Source organism: Mobula birostris, chromosome 14, assembly GCF_030028105.1.
Source record: "Mobula birostris isolate sMobBir1 chromosome 14, sMobBir1.hap1, whole genome shotgun sequence".
NCBI classification, from domain to species: Eukaryota; Metazoa; Chordata; class Chondrichthyes; order Myliobatiformes; family Myliobatidae; genus Mobula; species Mobula birostris.
This window is the reverse complement of record NC_092383.1, coordinates 47,074,636-47,095,027: the sequence shown is the minus strand read 5'-3', so window position 1 is coordinate 47,095,027 and position 20,392 is coordinate 47,074,636. Positions and strand designations below refer to the sequence as shown.

Here is a 20,392-nt window from a genome sequence, read left to right as displayed (position 1 = left end):
TCTTCCTCAGGCTTCCAGCTGTCGATTATAACCGATGTTTATAACCGATAACAAACTCTGCAATCTTCTTCAGGGATAATGTCTGGGCATGTCTAGACCAATGGTACTTATACCTTCATAGTCCGTCCCTCCTGAATGATTAGTCCTCATTCAATCAGGTTTCCGCTCTCCCACCTTGTTTACAATCAAATTCCAATTCTTTCTTAGAGCGAGACCTTCGCCTTTGTTAAAATTCTTTTCCTCTAGTTTTATTCCAATGGCTTCCTTTACCAGGTGGTCCCAAAAGCTGCAGCACAGTAGTTTTGTGCCGTCAAAGTCAATACCATGGTTATTGTAAATGCAGTGTTCTGTTACCGCCAAACCAAATGGATACACCTCCTGTGCTCCATGATGCAGGATTCCACCTTGCTGATATACACTGCTCCGTATTCATAGGGAATCCTGTAAACATCAGCCAGACCGAGTGCCAAGTTATCTTTGACCCCAATAAACTGTGACTTCCTAATCCAGTATTTCTTCAGGATCATGACGATCCTTCCGGAAACCATAGAAACATAAGAAAGACAGGCAGTAGCGACGGGTTCCTCCTTGTTGTTAGGTTTCCTGGTTTTTCTATCAGCCCTTTTAAAGGCCCAATTGATTTCCTTCACCTTGTATCCATTCTGTAGGAACGTCGTGTGTAATCATCTTATTTCCTTGAGGAGCCTTGACTGGTCTGACATAGTTTTCACATGGTTAATCAAAGCAGAAAGAACTGCTCTACATTGGGAGGTGTGTTGGTGGCTGTTATTGTGATGGTGCAAGTCCATGTGAGTGGGCTTCCAATAGATACTATGGCCAATGCTACCATCCGATATGTTACTTCCACTTACAAATGGATTGGAGGTCGTGAAATCACGGAATTCATTTGAATGCTGAGTTATTAATAATGGTTTGATAAGTTCCAAAGGCTTATAAAGTCATAAGCACATGACTATTTTTGGTGGGGGAGAATGTAATGCCCTGGTTAAGATTTCTACTGCTATGCTGTGAGGTATTTTTATTTGAGCAGTTTTCTGTAAACACAGTGTGTCCTGTTAGTAAGCTTCAGACTTGTGTTTTGACTTCGGCTAAAAATAAGGAACCATTTTGTCCAACTCAGGAATGTTGTGTCTGCCAGTTGGGTTTGTCTTAGGAATATGGGATATTTGCCCAGTGGGATAAAGAAAAATACTGTACTGCGAAATGTCTGTGTGAGGAGTGGCGCGCCACACAGTCTCTCGTTCTGCGCCTTGTAAGGCATGAAAATGCCCAACGCTGGCCTCTCAGGCCTGAGTCGACGTCGTCGTCATCATCATCATCATAAGACCACAAGACAGAGAAGCAGAATTAGGCCACTCTGACATTCCATCATGCATTCTCACCATATCCTTTGATGCTTTGACCAATCAAATTTCTGAAGGACAGTAGTCTGGTTTGGGGACCATTCGGCAGGGGCCACGGAGAAGGGAAGATACTCGCAGAATGCCACTCGAATGCCGTTGTAAGATGCGCTTTGTGCAGACGAATAGTTCCAAGGGTTCGGAAGTGTCAATATTCCTGAGTTAGCCGTTCGCTTGAGATGGTCATCGAGGCAAGTTGACTCGATGTCTTTCAGGCAGAGCATGGGCTCTGTGCATGAGGAAAGCAATACACCCAATTACTCCAGAAATGAGCTGCAACGTTCACGTGCACATTTAGACTGGTTTAATTGTAATGGGTCCTTGTATTTTTCCTTTCTTTTTCTGTTTGTTAAAGTTGAAAAATAAGTAAATATACTTACTTCCTTTGTAATCTTATGCTGGTGTACGATCTTGTCATTTCCTGGCAAATGATAACTTTGCATGGAACAGTACACAGCATTCACTACAATTCACGTCCCTGCCCGGGACACTTCAACTATGCTGTTTGATTGAACCTAAATCATACTGATCCTAAAGGTGTGCTGCTTATGGAAGGTAGCCTTTTCCCTGCTGAGTCACATGGCTGTTAGCAGAGTTAGCTAATGAGCCAAGTCTGTGACAAGCCCTGGTGAGAGGGTTGCAAAAAAAAAAAAATCCAGTGAGCAGCGGTTGTGTGGGCAAAAATATAATGTTACAGGTCAGAGGAGAATGGCCAGACTGGTTCAAACTGACAGGAAGCTGACAGTAACTCAAATAATTATGCATTCTAACAGTGATGTGTGGAAGAACATCTCAGAACACACAACACATCAAACCTTGAAACAGTTGTGCTACAGCGTCAGAAGACCACATCGGGTTCCACCGGGTATCTTATAAGAGTGTATATGTTGTAAGTGAAGAAATTTGGTTGCATCGTAGCCAGAAATGGGCGATGGAGCATAAGATGGCGAAGGTGAGTTGAGAGGTGGATTAAGCTATTATGATAATCACAGAAACGTGACTGAGGCATAGGTAAAATAGGCAGCTCTATTCTCTTGAATATCGCATTTTCAGGGTGGAGGGGACGGCAGTGTACAAATGTTTGCAGGATGGTTTGAGTTCTTATTAAAGAACTGTGTGATAGAAAAATGCGTGAGGCTCAGCAGTCAAGCAAGCCTTCCACATCAACCACAGCAGACGATGAAACTCGACCTTCAACATCGAAGCGGGCAGAGATAGAAGAAGATGAGCTGCCTGCTCTAATGGAAAGACGACCAGATGACACACCAGTGTCCCACCACCCCAACCCCCAGGCCACGGACAGATACCAATTCGCGGAAAATGCAACGGTAGCCGGGACGCACACAGCACATCTTTAAGAAAAAAGCCGAAATAAACATGCTAATTAATTAGGTGCCGCCGACACATAATTGTCGGCTCAGATCAGAGACGACGCAATCGGAAATCGGCACTGATCTGAGCCTACAATTACGTGTCGGGCAGCACCTAATTAATTAGCTTGTTTATTTCGGCTTTTTTCTTAAAGGTGTGCTGTGTACCTCCCAGCTACCGCTGGACCCCTACGTGCTTTGCGGCAATGTATCGGGTCGGCGGCCCGGAGGGTGGGGGCCACTGCACCACCCAACCTCCAACTCAGCCTAACACACCATCATCCGTGTGCTCAGCAAGCTATCTTCCCGATTCCCATAAGTGATACTACACTGTACATACATTATTTCTACTTTATATCGGCTGCGAATTTTTACGTGTTATTTGGTATGATTTGGCAGCTTCATAGCTTAAAGGTTACTGGAGAGAGTGTTCTTGGCAACAGCGCTTGCGTGAGATTTTCTGCCGACGGCGCTTGCGTGAGATTTTCGCTACGGAGAACAGTTCAGTAATGATTGTGGAAAAGTATTTATCATATCATTCCTGCTTATACTGTATGTTACTGTTATTTTAGGTTTTATGTGTTATTTGGCATGATTTGGTAGGTTATTTTTGGGTCTGCGAACGCTCACAAAATTTTCCCATATAAATAAATGGTAATTGCTTCTTCGCTTTACGACATTTCGGCTTACGAACCGTTTCATAGGAATGCTTTACCTTCGGATGGCGGGGTATACCTGGAGTATTGTGTGCAGTCTTGGTCCCCTAATCTGAGGAAAGACATCCTTGCCATAGAGGGAGTACAGAGAAGGTTCACCAGATTGATTCCTGGGATGGCAGGACTTTCATATGAAGAAAGACTGGATGAACTGGGCTTGTACTCGTTGGAATTTAGAAGATTGAGGGGGGATCTGATTGAAACGTATAAGATCCTAAGGGGATTGGACAGGCTAGATGCAGGAAGATTGTTTCCGATGTTGGGGAAGTCCAGAACGAGGGGTCACAGTTTGAGGATAGAGGGGAAGCCTTTTAGGACTGAGATTAGGAAAAACTTCTTCACACAGAGAGTGGTGAATCTGTGGAATTCTCTGCCACAGGAAACAGTTGAGGCCAGTTCATTGGCTATATTTAAGAGGGAGTTAGATATGGCCCTTGTGGCTAGGGGGGTCAGGGGGTATGGAGGGAAGGCTGGGGCGGTGTTCTGAGTTGGATGATCAGCCATAATCATAATAAATGGCGGTGCAGGCTCGAAGGGCCGAATGGCCTACTCCTGCACCTATTTTCTATATTTCTATGAAACCTGTAAAGGCTAGTCAGAATTGCCAGACTGACAAATCCCAGTCAGAACAAATATAAAAGCAAAGTTGTAGTAAACATAGAAACATAGAAAATAGGTGCAGGAGTAGACCATTCGGCCCTTCGAGCCTGCACCGCCATTCAATATGATCATGGCTGATCATCCAACTCAGAACACCGCCCCAGCCTTCCCTCCATACCCCCTGATCCCTTTAGCCACAAGGGCCATATCTAACTCCCTCTTAAATATAGCCAATGAACTGGCCTCAACTGTTTCCTGTGGCAGAGAATTCCACAGATTCACCACTCTCTGTGTGAAGAAGTTTTTCCTAATCTCGGTCCTAAAAGGCTTCCCCTTTATCCTCAAACTGTGACCCCTCGTTCTGGACTTCCCCAACATCGGGAACAATCTTCCTGCATCTAGCCTGTCCCATCCCTTTAGGATTTTATACGTTTCAATCAGATCCCCCTTCAATCTTCTAAATTCCAACGAATATAAGCCTAGTTCATCCAGTCTCTCATCATATGAAAGTCCTGCTGTCCCAGGAATCAATCTGGTGAACCTTCTTTGTACTCCCTCTATGGCAAGGATGTCTTTCCTCAGAGTAGGGGACCAAAACTGCACACAATACTCCAGGTGTGGTCTCACCAAGGCCTTGTACATCTGCAGTACCTCCCTGCTCCTGTACTCGAATCCTCTTGCTATAAATGCCAGCATACCATTCGCCTTTTTCACCGCCTGCTGTACCTGCATGCCCACTTTCAATGACTGGTGTATAATGACACCCAGGTCTCATTGTACCTCCCCTTTTCCTAATCGGTCACCATTCAGATAATAATCTGTTTTCCTGTTTTTGCCACCAAAGTGGATAACTTCACACTTATCCACATTAAATTGCATCTGCCATGAATTTGCCCACTCACCCAACCTATCCAAGTCACCCTGCATCCTCTTAGCATCCTCCTCACAGCTAACAGTGCTACCCAGCTTCGTGTCATCCGCAAACTTGGAGATGCTGCATTTAATTCCCTCATCCAAGTCATTAATATATATTGTAAACAACTGGGATCCCAGCACTGAGCCTTGCGGTACCCCACTAGTCACCGCCTGCCATTCTGAAAAGGTCCCGTTTATTCCCACTCTTTGCTTCCTGCCCGCCAACCAATTCTCTATCCACATCAATACCTTACCCCCAATATCATGTGCTTTAAGTTTGCACACTAATCTCCTGTGTGGGACCTTGTCAAAAGCCTTTTGAAAATCCAAATATACCACATCCACTGGTTCTCCCCTAACCACTCTACTAGTTACATCCTCAAAAAATTCTATGAGATTCGTCAGACATGATTTTCCTTTCACAAATCCATGCTGACTTTGTCCAATGATTTCACCGCTTTCCAAATGTGCGGTGATCACATCTTTGATAACTGACTCTAGCAGTTTCCCCACCACTGATGTTAGGCTAACCGGTCTATAATTCCCTGGTTCCTCTCTCCCTCCTTGTTTAAAAAGTGGGGTTACATTAGCCACCCTCCAATCCTCAGGAACTAGTCCAGAATCAAAAGAGTTTTGAAAAATTATCACTAATGCATCCACTATTTCTTGGGCTACTTCCTCAAGCACTCTGGGATGCAGCCCATCTGGCCCTGGGGATTTATCTGCCTTTAATCCCTTCAATTCACCTAATACCACTTCCCTACTAACATGTATTTCGCTCAGTTCCTCCATCTCACTGGACCGACTGTCCGCTACTATTTCCGGAAGATTATTTATGTCCTCCTTAGTGAAGACAGAACCAAAGTAATTATTCAATTGGTCTGCCATGTCCTTGCTCCCCATAATCAATTCACCTGTTTCTGTCTGTAGGGGATCTACATTTGTCTTAACCAATCTTTTTCTTTTCACATATCTATAAAAGCTTTTACAGTCAGTTTTTATGTTCCCTGCCAGTTTTCTCTCATAATCTTTTTTTCCCCTTCCTAATTAAGCCCTTTGTCCTCCTCTGCTGAACTCTGAATTTCTCCCAGTCCTCAGGTGAGCCATTTTTTCTGGCTAATTTGTATGCTTCTTCTTTGGAATTGATACTATCCCTAATTTTCCTTGTCAGCCACGGGTGCACTACCTTCCTTGATTTATTCTTTTGTCAAACCGGGATAAACAATTGTTGTAGTAGGTGACTTTAACTTTCCCAGTATTATCTAGGATTGCTTTATTGAAAAGAGCCTATATTTGGGTGAAGTATGCTGAATGCATCTAGTAAGCGTTTTTAAACCAGTTCTAGTAGAGAGGGAGATGTGCTCTATCACAAGTAAGCAAGTGGTGGAAGTGTCTGTGGAGGAACCTTTGGAAACAATAACCAAAATTGTGTAAGGCAGTTACTTAAGTGGATAAAGATTAAATCACATAGAGTTTAACCTTGATTGCCTTGCTCATTAAAGGTAAACTAGCTAACTGGATGCAAAATTGGCCTGGTGAAAGAAGTGGTTGTTTTTTCAAACTGGCGGCCTATGACCAGTGGTGAACCACAGGGATTAGTGCAGGGACCACTATTATATATAAACAGTAGCTGCAGCTGACAAGAATTTAGCAAGTCTGAATGGTAGGTTGGCTCAGAAGGTTAGGGAATGTAGGTGTTTTAGCAGGCAAGATCCAAAATTGACTTGGTGATGGGAAGTGGTGGAAGGTTGTTTTCCTGGCTGGAACAATGGAACTAGAAGTGTACCACAGGGTGGGAAGTGCTGGGACCTTCACTATTTGACAAGGAAGTTTACTAACGACAAGGAAGTTTACTAACAACATGAAGGTGTTACAAGGGGGTGCTGGGAGGAGACCCAATTGCAAGACACAGACACTGCAGTTCTAGGAACAGGACAAGGTTTATCAAGAAAGCAAGGGGGTCAGGAAGAAACAACGCTAGACATGGACACAGGCCCTGGATGAGACAAGGACACCAGGCCTGGGCTAGGACTAAGACTAGGAAAGTGGGACCAGGACAAGGAACTAGGAACTAAGAGCCTGGGCTAGGAACTTGGAACTCCGGAACCAGAGCCTGGACAAGGACCCGGAACCTGGGTCTTGGTTGGGACTCGGAACTGGAACCCGGGTCTAGGCTAGGACTTGGGACTAGGATCTTGGCAAGGACAGAACGTGTCTACAGGACAGGATGAGGTACCCAGCACAGGACGAGGAATCTCCAGCACCAGGCTGGGTGAGGAACTCCTGGACTCGGTTTGGCTCGGCTCTTGGACTGGGCTTGGTTAGGCTCTTGGGTACAGGGCCGGGACCCTTCCTGGGACGCAGGGCTGGGACGCTTCCTAGGACGCAGGGCTGGGATGATGGGGACGATCCAGCACAGGACGTGGAATCTCCAGCTGGGAGAGGTACTCTTGGGCTGGGCGAGGTACCAGAACTGGATGAGGACACGAAGCTCAGACTTGGACAGGGCTGGAACATGGCACCTGGACGGTCATGGAAAATAGGAACACAGAGCCTTGGACTTGAACACAGGAACATGGAACACAGAGCCTCAGACTTGAGCACAGGAACATGGAACACAGAACTTGGACCCCTCCTTGGGGACAGGACACAGGGCCGGGACTTGTACACAGAACACAGAGCCAGGACCCCTCCTTCGGAATAGGACTTAGGACCGGGTCTCTACACAGAGTTAGGACCCCTCCTTGGGAACATGACCTAGGGCCAGGACTCTTCTTTGACACGGACACTAAACACAGGGACACAAGGAGACAGTTCCAAACTCAACAATAGATACTTCCTTATCTTGGCGTGGCAAGGCTCCGGTCTCACTCCGGCGGTTGAACTAGACGGTGATACAGGCGAGGACGCAGGTGAGGTTGCAGGCAAGGTAGCAGGCGAATGTTAGTGCCGAAGTAACTGTTGAGATAAACTGCCAAAGTAACTGCCAGGGGTTCAGATGGGGAGGGGAAGGGAACAGTCCAGCAGCAGAAGCTGAATCCAGGAGCTATTTATGTAGCCAGCCCGAAACTAGAATCAGGTGCCTCAATTAAGGCACCCAATGGAACAAGGGAAAACAGGAAAACCCAGAATAATGAATCAACGGACTGCACCATGAACCAGAACGCGGACTTCACGGACCGGACCATGACAGAAGGTTGCTGAAGCTGCAGACAACGAGGATACAGATGGCAGAGATGAACTGGAAAGCTGGGCAGAGTGGTGGAAAAGACAATTTAATCCAGACAAGTGTGAGGTAATGCACTTTGTGTTGCTGAATACCAGCCAGATGTATACAATAAATTGTGGAAAACTTAGAAGCAACAATGCAGTGCCATTTCACAGCTTCTTAAAAATGGTCACAAAGGTGGCCTCTCTCCTCAGAATACTCTGGACTCGATCTGAGACATCCCGTACCTGGGCACCAGGGAGGCAACACACCATCTGGGTATCCTTGCCCAACTCGCAGAATCTCTTGTCCGTCCCCCTTATGATGGAATCCCCTATAACTACCACATTGAACGAAGCACTCAGCTTACTTAAGTTCATAGGAAGGGGTATTAAGTACATGAGTTGGGACACCATGTTACAATTGTCCAAGACACTTATGCAATTTTGGTCAGCACGCAACGGAAAGGATCTAGAAAGAAAGCAGAAAAGATTGAGCAGGATCTTGCTTGGAATAGAGAGATGGAATAGTGACTGTTCTTATAAAGCATAGAAGGCTGAGGAGTGATTTTATGAGGTTATAAAATTGTGAGGGATGTAGATATAGAAAGTCAGGCATATTTTTTCTCCAGTGGTAGCAGAGTCTAAAAATAGAGAATATAAGTTTAAGTTTAAGTTTAAGGTGGAGATCTGTAGGATATTTTAGGGTGGAGTTAGAGGGTGCAGAGTGAAAGGGCTTTGGCTCAACGGGCTTCGGCGGAGACGGGAAGGAGAGGCTTCCTGCGACCATTGAGTCTCATAGTAACGGAGTAAGTTACAGTTTTTTGGTATTTAGTACAAACAGTAGCATTAGAGGTATGCATCTAGGATTAGTGTTGTGCTTGGAGTGCCAGATGTGGGGACCCTGGGAGACTCCCAGCCTCCCCAAGGATTACATCTGCACCAGGTGCACTGAGATGAGGCTCCTGAAGGACTGTGTTAAGGAGCTTGAGATGGAAATTGATGAACTTCAGCTAATTAGGGAAAGTGAGGAGGTGATAGATACTACCTATAGAGAGGTAGTGGATAGCACCCCTGTGACAGTCCCCCTCAGAAATCGATATATTGTTTTGGATACTGTTGAAGAGGCAGACCTGACAGAGGAGGACCACAGTGAACGAGACTCTGGCATTCTGCCCAGTGCCGAAATCAAGACAGCCAGAAGAAATGCAGTAGTTATAGGGGATTCCATCGTAAGGGGGACGGACAAGAGATTCTGCGAGCCGGACAGGGATACCAGGATGGTGTGTTGCCTCTCTGGTGCCCAGGTACGGGATGTCTCAGATCGAGTCCAGAGTATTCTGAGGAGAGAGGGCGAGCAGCCGGAAGTCTTGGTACATGTTGGTACCAATGACATAGACAGAAAAAGAGAGGAAGTCCTGAAGAAAGATTACTGGGAGCTAGGAAGAAAATTGAAAAGCCGGACCTCCAGAGTAATAATATCAGGATTGCTGCCTGAGCTGCACGCTAATGATGGTACGAGTAGCAGAATTAAGCAGATGAATATGTGGCTAACTAACTGGTGCAGGGGGCAGGGCTTCAAATTCTAGAATCATTGGGATCTATTTTGGGGAAGGTATGACTTATACAAAAAAGATGGATTACACCTGAACTCAAAAGGTACTAATATCCTGGCGGGATTGTTTAATATAGCTGTTAGGGAGGGTTTAAACTAAGTTGGCAAGGGGAAGGAAACCAAGGTCTTAGGGTCGAGGAAGAGGAAAATAGAAATAAGTCAAAAATACTGTGCAGCAAAAATGGCAAGAAGGACAGGCCGGAGAATATACAGGATAATTTGCTGCAAAATAGAAATATAGCAAAATCAGCAACAGATGATATCTAAATGTACTGTACTTAAATGCACGCAGCATTAGAAATAAAGTGGATGATCTTGCTGCACAGCTGCAGGTTAAAAGATATGACATTGTGGTCATCACCAAGTCATGGCTAAATGATGGGTGTGATTGGGAGCTGAATATCCAAGGATACACAGTGTATAGGAAAGAGAGGAAGGTAGGTAAAGGGGGTGGCGTGGCCCTGATGGTAAGTAACGATATCAAATCAATAGGAAAGAAGGGACATAGGATCAGAAGAGGTAGAATCCTTATGGGTAGAATTAAGAAATGGCAAGGGTAAAAAGACACTAATAGCAGTTATATACAGGCCTCCAAACAGCAGCCGGGATGTGGACTACAAGTTGCAGCTGGAAATAGAAAAAGCATATCAGAAGGAAAATGTCAAGATAATTATGGGGGATTTTAATATGAAAGTGGATTGGGAAAGTCAGGAAGGTAATGGATCTCAGGAGAGGGAGTTTGTAGAATGCCTACAGGATGGCTTTTTGGAGCAGCTTGTCCAGAAGCCCACCAGGGGACTGGCTGTTTTGGATTGGGTGTTGTGTATCAAACCTGAGGCGATTAGGGAGCTGGAGGTAAAGGAACCCCTTGGAAGTAGTGATCATAATATGATTGAGTTCAGTTTCAAATTTGAAAAGGAGAAGCTGGTATCAGGTGTATCGATATTTCAGTGGAACAGGGGAAATTACAGTAGTATGAGAGAGGAACTGGCCCAAGTCGATTGGAAAAGTAAGCTAAATGGAGGGACGGCAGAGCAGAATTGGATGAAATTCCTATGAGAAATAAGGAGAATGCAGGAAAAATATATTCCAAGAAAAAAGAAAATCATGAATGGAAAAATGGCACAATTGTGGCTAACAAGAGAGGCTAAGGCAAAAATAAAACCAAAAGAAACGGCGTACAAGGAAGCAAAAATTAGTGGGAAAAATGAGGACAGGAAGACTTCTAAAAACTTACAGAAGGAAACTAAGAAAGTCATTAGGAAAGAAAGGATGAATTATGAAAGGAAGTTGGCGATTAACATAAAAAAGGATACTAAGAGTTTTTTTGAATATATGAAGAGTAAAAGAGTGACAAGGGTAGATACGGGACCAATTGAAAATGATGCTGGAGAAATTATAATGGATAACAAAGAGATGGCGGAGGAACTGAATGAGTATTTTGCATCAGTCTTCACAGTGGAAGACATGAGCAATATACCTGATAGCCAGAGGTATCAGGGAATAGAATTAGGTACAGTCAAAATTACTAGAGAGAAAGTGCTTGGGAAGCTCAGTGGACTAAGAATAGATAAGTGTCCCGGTCCAGATGAGGTGCACCCAAGGGTTTTGAAGGAGGTGGCTTTGGAGATTGTGGAAGCATTGGAAATGATCTTCCAGGAATCAATAGACTCTGGCATGGTTCCGGAGGACTGGAAGGTCGCAAATGTAGTTCCGCTATTTAAGAAAGGAAGGAGGCAGCAAAAAGAAAATTACAGACCTCAGTATCTGACGTCAGTAGTTGGAAAGATAGTGCAGTCAATCCTCAAGGACGAGGTTATGAAATACCTCCAGGTGCATGACAAGATAGGCCGAAGCCAGCATGGTTTCATGAAGGGAAGATCCTGCCTCACCAACCTATTGGAATATTTTGAGGTAATCTCGAATAAGATTGACAAGGGAGAGGCTGTGGATGTTGTGTATTTGGATTTTCAAAAGGCCTTCGATAAGGTGCCGCATATGAGGCTGCTTAATAAGATGAGAGCCCATGGAATTATAGGAAAGATATTGAAATGAGTGGAGCATTGGCTGATAGGCAGAAAGCAAAGGGTGGGAATAAAGGGATCCTATTCTGATTGGTTGCTGGTTACTAGTGGTGTTCCGCAGGGGTCGGTGTTGGGGCCGCTTCTTTTTACGATGTATATCGATGATTTGGATTATGGATTAAATGGTTTTGTGGCTAAGTTTGCAGATGACACCAAGATAGGTGGAGGAGCAGGAAATGTTGAAGAAACGGAAAGGTTGCAGAGAGACAGTTAGTTTAGGAGAGTGGGCAAAGAAATGGCAGATGAGATACAACGTTGACAAATGTACGGTTGTACATTTCGGAAGAAGAAATAATCGGGCAGATTATTATTTAGATGGGGAGAAAATTCAAAAATCGGAAGTGCAAAGGGACTTGGGGGTCCTCGTGCAGGATACCCTAAAGGTTAACCACCAAGTTGGATCGACGGTAAAGAAAGCGAATGCTATGTTGGCATTCATTTCAAGAGGAATAGTGTGTAAGAGTAAGGAGGTGTTGATGAGGCTCTATGGGGCATTAGTGAGACCTCATTTGGAATACTGTGTGCAGTTTTGGGCCCCCTATCTTAGAAAGGATGTACTGCTGTTGGAGAGAGTTCAGAGAAGATTTACGAGGATGATTCCTGGAATGCAGGGGCTAACATATGAGGAGCGTTTGTCAACTCTTGGATTGTATTCATTAGAGTATAGAAGAATGAGAGGGGATCTCATAGAAACATCTCGAATGTTGAAAGGGTTGGACAGAATAGATATGGAAAGGTTGTTTCCCTTGGTCGGTGATCCAGGACAAGAGGCCATAGTCTTAAAATTAGAGGGTACCCAGTTAAGACAGAGATGAGGAGAAATTTTTTTAGCCAGAGGGTCGTGGATTTGTGGAATTCGTTGCCACATACAGCTGTGGAGGCCCGATCATTGAGGTTGTTTAAGGAGGAGATTGACAGGTATCTAATTAGTCAAGGTATCAAGGGATATGGGGAAAAAGCCAGAAATTGGAACTAGATGGGTGAATAGTTTAGCTCATGGGGGAGCTGCAGAGCAGACTTGATGGGCCGAATGGCCTGCTTCTGCTCCTTTGTCTTGTGAATCTTGTGATTCTGCATACAGAGGGTGCTGGTATATGGAATAAGCTGTGAGGTGGTAGTAGAGGCTGCTTGCTTAAAAATAATTGGATTTAAAAAGCATTTGCACATATACTTAGTGGCCACTTTATTAGGTACACCTAATACAAATATCTTAATACAACATTTAATCAGCCATCATGTAGCAGTAACTCAATGCATAAAAGCATGCAGACATGGTCAAGAGGTTCATTTGTTCAGACCAAAGACCAGAATGGGGAAGAAATGTGATTTAAGTGACCTTAACTGTGGAAAGATTGTTGGTGCCAGGTAGGGTGGTTTGAGTATCTCAGATACTGCTAATCTCCCGGGATTTTCACAAACAACAATCTCTAAAGTTTACAAAAAACATCCAGTGAGTGGCAGTTCTGTGGACAAAAATGCCTTCTTAATGAGAGAGAATAGAAGAGATTGGGCAAAATGGTTCAAGCTGATAGAAAGACGACATTACGATCGAGTTCAAAGCTACTGACCACTCTGAGTTTTCTTTCCCTCCCCCTGAAAAAGCGTTCCATCGAGTCGAATGGAAATATTTATTCAATGTTTTAGAGAAATTTGGCTTTGGTGCTAATTTTAATAATTGGATTAAAATGATATACAAAGCCCCTATTGCTACTGTTGTCACTAACAATTGTAGGTCTCCTTTTTTTCAGCTTTCACGGGGGACGAGGCAAGGCTGCCCATTAAGTCCTTTGTTGTTTAATTTAATATTAGAACCCTTTGCTATTGCTCTTCGTGAGGCTAAAAATATCCATGGGTTTTTTGTGAATGAGACCATGCATAAGATCTCTCTTTACGCTGATGATTTATTGGTTTATATATCTAACCCTGACGAATCTATTCCTGCCTTGCTAAAATTATTTAATGAATTTGTAGGTTTTTCAGGATATAAAATAAATTTTAGTAAAAGTGAATTGTTTCCTTTAAATGATTCTGTCTCTATATATGACAATACTCCTTTTAAAGTCACAGACTCTTTTAGATATTTAGGTATTATAATTACTAAAAAATATAAGAATCTTTACGAAGCCAATTTTGTTCCTTTAGTAGACTCTGTGAAGTATTTATTTAGTAGATGGAGTCCACTTACATTTTCACTTGTTGGTCATATTCATATAGTTACAATGATGATTTTACCAAAATTTTTATATTTATTTCAGAATATTCCTGTTTTTTTGACTAGGAAGTTTTTTGATAGCATTGATTCTATTATTTTATCTTTTATTTGGATAGACCAAGAATTAGTAAATGTCACTTACAAAAATTGAAAAAGGATGGAGGTCTTGCTTTGCCTAATCTAAGAATGTATTATTGGGCTGTTAATGTGCGATACGTCTTTTTGGTTATACTGGGTTGATTAGGGTGATCGGCCAATTTGGGTAGACCTGGAACTGAAAGTTGTAAAACAGTTTTATTTAACCTCGTTATTGGGAGCTCCTTTACCTATGCAATTAGTTAAAGTTGTTAATTTAAACCTATATCCTGTGATTAAGTATTCTTTACAAATTTGGCTCCAGTTTCGCAATTTTTTTAATCTTAAAAAATTTAAACTTTGTAGTTTAATTTATCAAAATTACTTTTTTAAGCCTTCTTTGAGTGATCCAATTTTTTTACTTTGGAAAAATAAATGTATTAATTCTTTTTTGGATTTATTTAAAGAAGATAGCTTGATGTCTTTTGAACAATTAATTGATAACTATTCTCTTTCATACTCACACTTTCTGTAATACCTTCAAGTTAGACATTTTTTACAAAAATATTTAAGTAATTTTCCTTACATATTGGAGGCCGACCTGGTACTATTATGATACTATTATGAGTCTGAATCCTTTGATTAAGGGTCCTATTGGAAGAATTTATAATTTATTATTACAATGGGATAAGCATCCTTTATCTAAGATTAAACAGGTTTGGGAAGAGGAACTTAATTTGACTTTTATGACAGAGGGTTGGATGTTGGTTAACTCTTCTTCAATTTGTGCTAGCCATTCATTGATTCAATTTAAAATTGTACATCGTTATCATTTGACGAAGGAGAGACTTTCTAAAGTCTTTTCTAATGTTGATAGTCATTGTGATAGATGTAAATCTGAGATAGCTACACTGACAAATATATTTTGGTCTTGTTCTATATTGGAACAGTTCTGGAAGTCGGTTTTCTCAACAATTTCTAAAGCACTTAAAATTAATCTACAACCTAATAAATTAACTGTGCTTTTTGGAATAATTCCTCAAAATACTCATGGTATTTCTGTGTCTGACCAACATGTTATTGCATTTGTTACATTGATAGCTAGGAGGCCCATTTTGTTGAAGTGGAAGGATACATCAGCTTCCACTTTGTCACAATGGTTCTCTCAAGTCTTAGTTTGGAGAAAATTAGAAGTCGAACCTTTGAACCTTTATTTGATTTTGAGAAAAGATGGGGCTCATTTGTTTGTTATTATCATTTGAGCTAATTGATATAATTTTTCCAAGATCTAATTGTAAATTTTTTGGTATATTTTCTTTTCTTGCTGGCGGTTTGATGGTTATTTTTAGAAGCTTTTTGTATGACGCATGACACCAGGGTTGTACACCTAATGGGTTCTTTTTTTTTCTCACTTTTTTGCTTAGTAGGTTTTTTTTGTTATCACAAAATTTTTTTCCAATCTTTAAGATAATGTCTTTTTTGAGACATTGTAAGTGTTGTTACTTCAATGTACTCATGTTATTTTTTCTGTATAACAATAAAAAGATTTGAAAAGAAAGGCGACATTAACTCAAATAACCATGTGTTACAAAAGTGGTATGCTGAAGAGCATCTCTGAATGCACAACACTTCAGACCTTGAAGTAGATGGGCTACAGAAGCAGAAGACCATAAACATACATTCAGTGCCTACTTTATTGGGTACATAATAAAGTGGCCACTGACTGCATACATGGACAGGAAAGAAAGAAAACTATCTGAGCCTTGGCGCTTGGAGCTAGAGAAAATGGGCAGGTGGATAGGCCGAGGGGCCTGTTTCCATGCTGTGTGACTCAATGACTGCGGGAAGCACTGATGTACTTGGAGAACACCCACACAATCACAGGGAAACATGTAACTCCACACAGACATTACTGGAGGTCAGAACTGAATCTATAATTATTAGATCAGCAGTCCCCAACCACCAGGAAACGATATGAGTCAGCTGCACCTTTCCTCATTCCGTCATGCACTGTTGAACTTGAACATAGGGTTGCCAACTGTCTCATATTTGCTGGGACATCCCGTATATTGGGCTAAATTGATTTGTCCCATATGGGACTGCCCTTGTTCCGTATTTCCCCTGCTAAGGTAGAGCGTTCCCAAGAAACCTTTCGTGCCGAAATGGCGTAAAGCGAAGAAGCAATTACCATTAATTTATATGGGAAAATTTTTTGAGCATTCCCAGACCCAAAAAATAACCTACCAAATGATTCCAAATAACACATAAAACCTAAAATAACACTAACATATAGTAAAAACAGGAATGATATGATAAATACACAGCCTATATAAAGTAAAAATAATGTATGTACAATATAGTCCGGAAGATCAAGCCAAAACCGATTTGTGGAAAAAAAAATCGGCACGTACACACATGCATACGTCACGCATACGCACACAGGTGCCCGCGCAAGGCTTCATGATCTTGGTAGTCTTTCTCGGGGTAAACACTGTCCCATATATGACTGCTACTTTTGTCCCTTATTTGAGAATGAGAAAGTTGGCAACCATATAACCATATAACAATTACAGCACGGAAACAGGCCATCTCAGCCCTTCTAGTCCGTGCCGAACGCTTACTCTCACCTAATCCCATCTACCTGCACTCAGCCCATAACCCTCCATTCCTTTCCTGTCCATATACCTACCAATTTTTTGTTAAATGACAAAATCGAACCTGCCTCTACCACTTCTACTGGAACCCTAACTGTAAAAAACATGTTGAGGTGAGCTTAACCCTACTTGAACACCTCCCCCCGGTTGGCCGGTCTGCAAGAATATTGTTAACATTAAACCGGTCCGCAGTGCAAAAAAGGTTGGGGGCCCCTGTATTAGATGGTGCAAGATGTTTGCTAGGTAAATATACATCAAAATATGCTTATCACACTGAATTTTCCATTAAAGTAGGTAAAGATTCTGAAAATGGTGTTACCATAATCAATATGTTCAGTTAACATTTTCTATTCTAAATTTAATTCACAAGATTACTTCATGGAGGTAAATTTAAAACTCACTTAACTCGTGTGAGCTGTTGTTCATATAACTGAGTTAGTTGAGCTTTCTCCAGTTCATGCTGTTCCATCAGCTCTTGCTTCAGTCGAAATTTGGAATCCTCATGATGTTGCTGATGAATTTGCTCACATCTACAGCCATTTGTCACATTAAGAATCGGAAAAAGAAAGATTTTCATGAAGTTGTTTATTTTGCTCCAACTAAAATTAACTAAAGCTTTCAGTACAACACACATACAGGCCCTTTCACCCCTGGTGTCTGTGCTGAACACTATGTAATATGTCAGGTCATGACCTATATCTCTCCATTCCTTGTTTAGCTGTTATTTGAAAACAAAACACAACTGCAAAGAGACTAAGTCAGGAGAATCCACACTGTATGACACACTTCCAAATAACGAATTTCCAAATCAAAAAAGGTACGTTTGATCCTTTATTACAAAACTAGCATAGACAATCTTGTAGCAATAAGAAATTAACAAGACTAAATTAGCAATATAACAATCTAGTTAACAGTTTAATAGTGATATTAACAATACTAAGCGGTATAATAGCATATTTAGCATTCACAGAAAATACCATTCCCCGTCGCTCACTCTCTCTTCACTAAACTAAACCACGACAGAACATGAATACGTAACCTTGCTTCTGCACTCCGCAACCCAAGTGAGAGATTACCATAATAAGAACATTGCAAAAACAATACAGACAGAAAATAGATACGTGGCTCCTACGGACAGACAAAACCCTGCACATTAACATGTCTATCTGAAAGCCTTAAGTAGCACTATCATTCATATCTGCCGCCACCACCAAACCCCGGCACCCCATCCCAGGCACCTATAAAAAAAATTCGCTCGGAAATTTCTTTTAAACTTTTTTCATCTTTCTGCTTCAGTGAATTTGACATTTCTACCCTGGGTAAAAAACACACAGCCTCTCACAATTTCACAATCTTCTATCAGGTATCCCCACAGCTCCCAAAGTTCCAGAGAAAACAAGCCACGTTTATCCAACCTCACCTTATTAGCTCATACCCCTTTATCGACATGGCATCCTAGAAACCTCTCCTGCACAAATAAACTCTTCTTGGGCTTCCAGCTGGGTACATGTATAGATTATAACCAACATTTTGATGACAAACTCCGCCATCTTCATCAGGAATGATATCTGGGTGTGTCGCCCAGTGGTATTTATACCTCCGTACTCCATCCCTCCTGATTGGTTAGTCCTTATCCAATCAGGTTTCTGCTCTCCCACCTTATTTATAATTGCATTCCAGTTTTTACTAAGAGCGAGATCTTTGTCTTTGTTAAAATTCTTTTCCTCTAGTTTTATTTCAATGGTTTCCTTTACCAGCTGGTCCCAAAAGCCATTGGAATGGCACAGTAGTTTTGTGCCATCGAAGCCAATCCTAACCGAAGCCCATGCAAAGATGCCGCAGCTTGTCATCAAAATATTGGTTATAATCGATATATATACCCAGCTGGAAGCCCAAGAAGAGTTTGTTCGTCATATAGGCTGGGAAAGCACTAGATCCTTTTTTTTTCTCCTGTACCTCCCAAACTCTCCACATCCTTCCTGTAATGGAGCAACCAGAATTAAATGCAATGTGCTGTATAATGAAACTTTAATCTATCTGCAACATAACCTCCTTGCTCTTATACTTAATACCTTGACCCTTGCACTGAGCAGTGGACTAGGAACACAATATTCTCTGTACTTGACTGATGGGAGGGCAGGAATGGTGCTCTATGTTCCAGGATATCGATACTACTGGTGCGATAAAGATGAAGGTGGAGGGGGGAGGGGAATGTTGTCTTCTTGATGAAAAGAGACGGAGGGAATATACTGGCAGGCTATCCAAAATAAAAAGGAAACTGTCTCTCTGAGGGGATTGCAATGTAGGCCAGCTCACCCCCTCCCCCAAATAGTTAGCTGGAATTGGAGGAGATGATATGTAGAAGGACTACAGATAATTGAAAACATAATAAGGTAGTAATAGTGTAAGCTTTTAAGATCCCTAATATTGACTGGGTCAACCATCATGTAAAAGGCTTTGATGGAGAGGAATTTCTTAAATGTGTCCTGTCACAGGAAAGATATCGCCCCTTTCTCAATCTCTGTCTCATTAAGCTGCAGTGTTCGTAAGGGATTTAGGAAGATGCTGGGGAGGTTGGCCACGCTAGATTCCTTTTACCTTGAAGTATTGGAGAATGAGAATGGAGAATGGAAAATCTCGTACAAGTTATAAAATCATGAAGAATATGGATAAGGCCTGAGGAGTCCGGAACCCAAGGGTAGATACAAGATAAAAGGAGAAGATTTCAAAGAGACCTTGAGGTAACTTCTTTACATAGAAGGTAGTGAGCACTTGGAATGGGCTGCTAGAGGAAGATCACAGTGGGTATGAGCATTTGGATAGGTACATAAAATGGACTTGTTGGACAATGGGCCAAATGTGGGCAACTGTGTCTAGCAGGGAAGGGGCTGTGCTGTCAGCATGCACCAGCTGGGCCAAAGGCTTCTTCTATGGTGTATTACTCTATAACTTTAAGAAAGCTTCCTTTTTTAATATGTAGAAGGAATTGTAAGACACGACACAGCAATGGACCTGTTCCTGAATAATGAGGTGGCAAAGCATCCAATGACCATAATGCTCTGGGTTTTAAAAGTTAAGCAGAAAGATATAACCAGATCACATGTTAAGGTTCTTAATGGAGGCAAAATGAATTTTGGAACCATTAGGCACGATCTTGCAGTGGTTCATTGGATTAAGATTGTCTGCTAAATGAAGGACTTTAAAATTGTAATGTCAAGAGTTCAGAACCTGATAGGGTAGAAGTTCAAGGCTCGCAGGTTTAACAGTGGAGGTAGCATATGATTTTATGATTTTTATAATGATTTGGTTGAAGAAGTGGAAGGGTAGGTTAGGAAGTTTGAAGATGACATGAAGGTTGGTGGAGTTGTGGATAGTGTAGAACATTATTGTAGGCTACAATAAGATACTGAAGATTGGCAACAGCTTACTAGCAGTTCATAAAGCAAGAAATACAACTAAATACTTTATTAATAACTTTTTCTATGGTAGAACAATGAAGAGCTAAGTGAAGGTGAGGCTGACT

General features: G+C 42.0%; 1 protein-coding gene across 4 annotated transcripts in view; it reads right to left on the bottom strand.

The window, feature by feature from the left end:
• Positions 1-20,392, bottom strand: part of cep152 (centrosomal protein 152) — a 289,528-nt gene that overhangs the window by 78,777 nt on the left and 190,359 nt on the right. For all 4 annotated transcript variants that reach the window (XM_072278504.1, XM_072278506.1, XM_072278505.1 and 1 more), the window contains one exon: positions 17,271-17,399. In XM_072278504.1, coding sequence (XP_072134605.1) covers positions 17,271-17,399 — 129 coding nt within the window. The remainder of the gene's footprint in view (positions 1-17,270; positions 17,400-20,392) is intronic.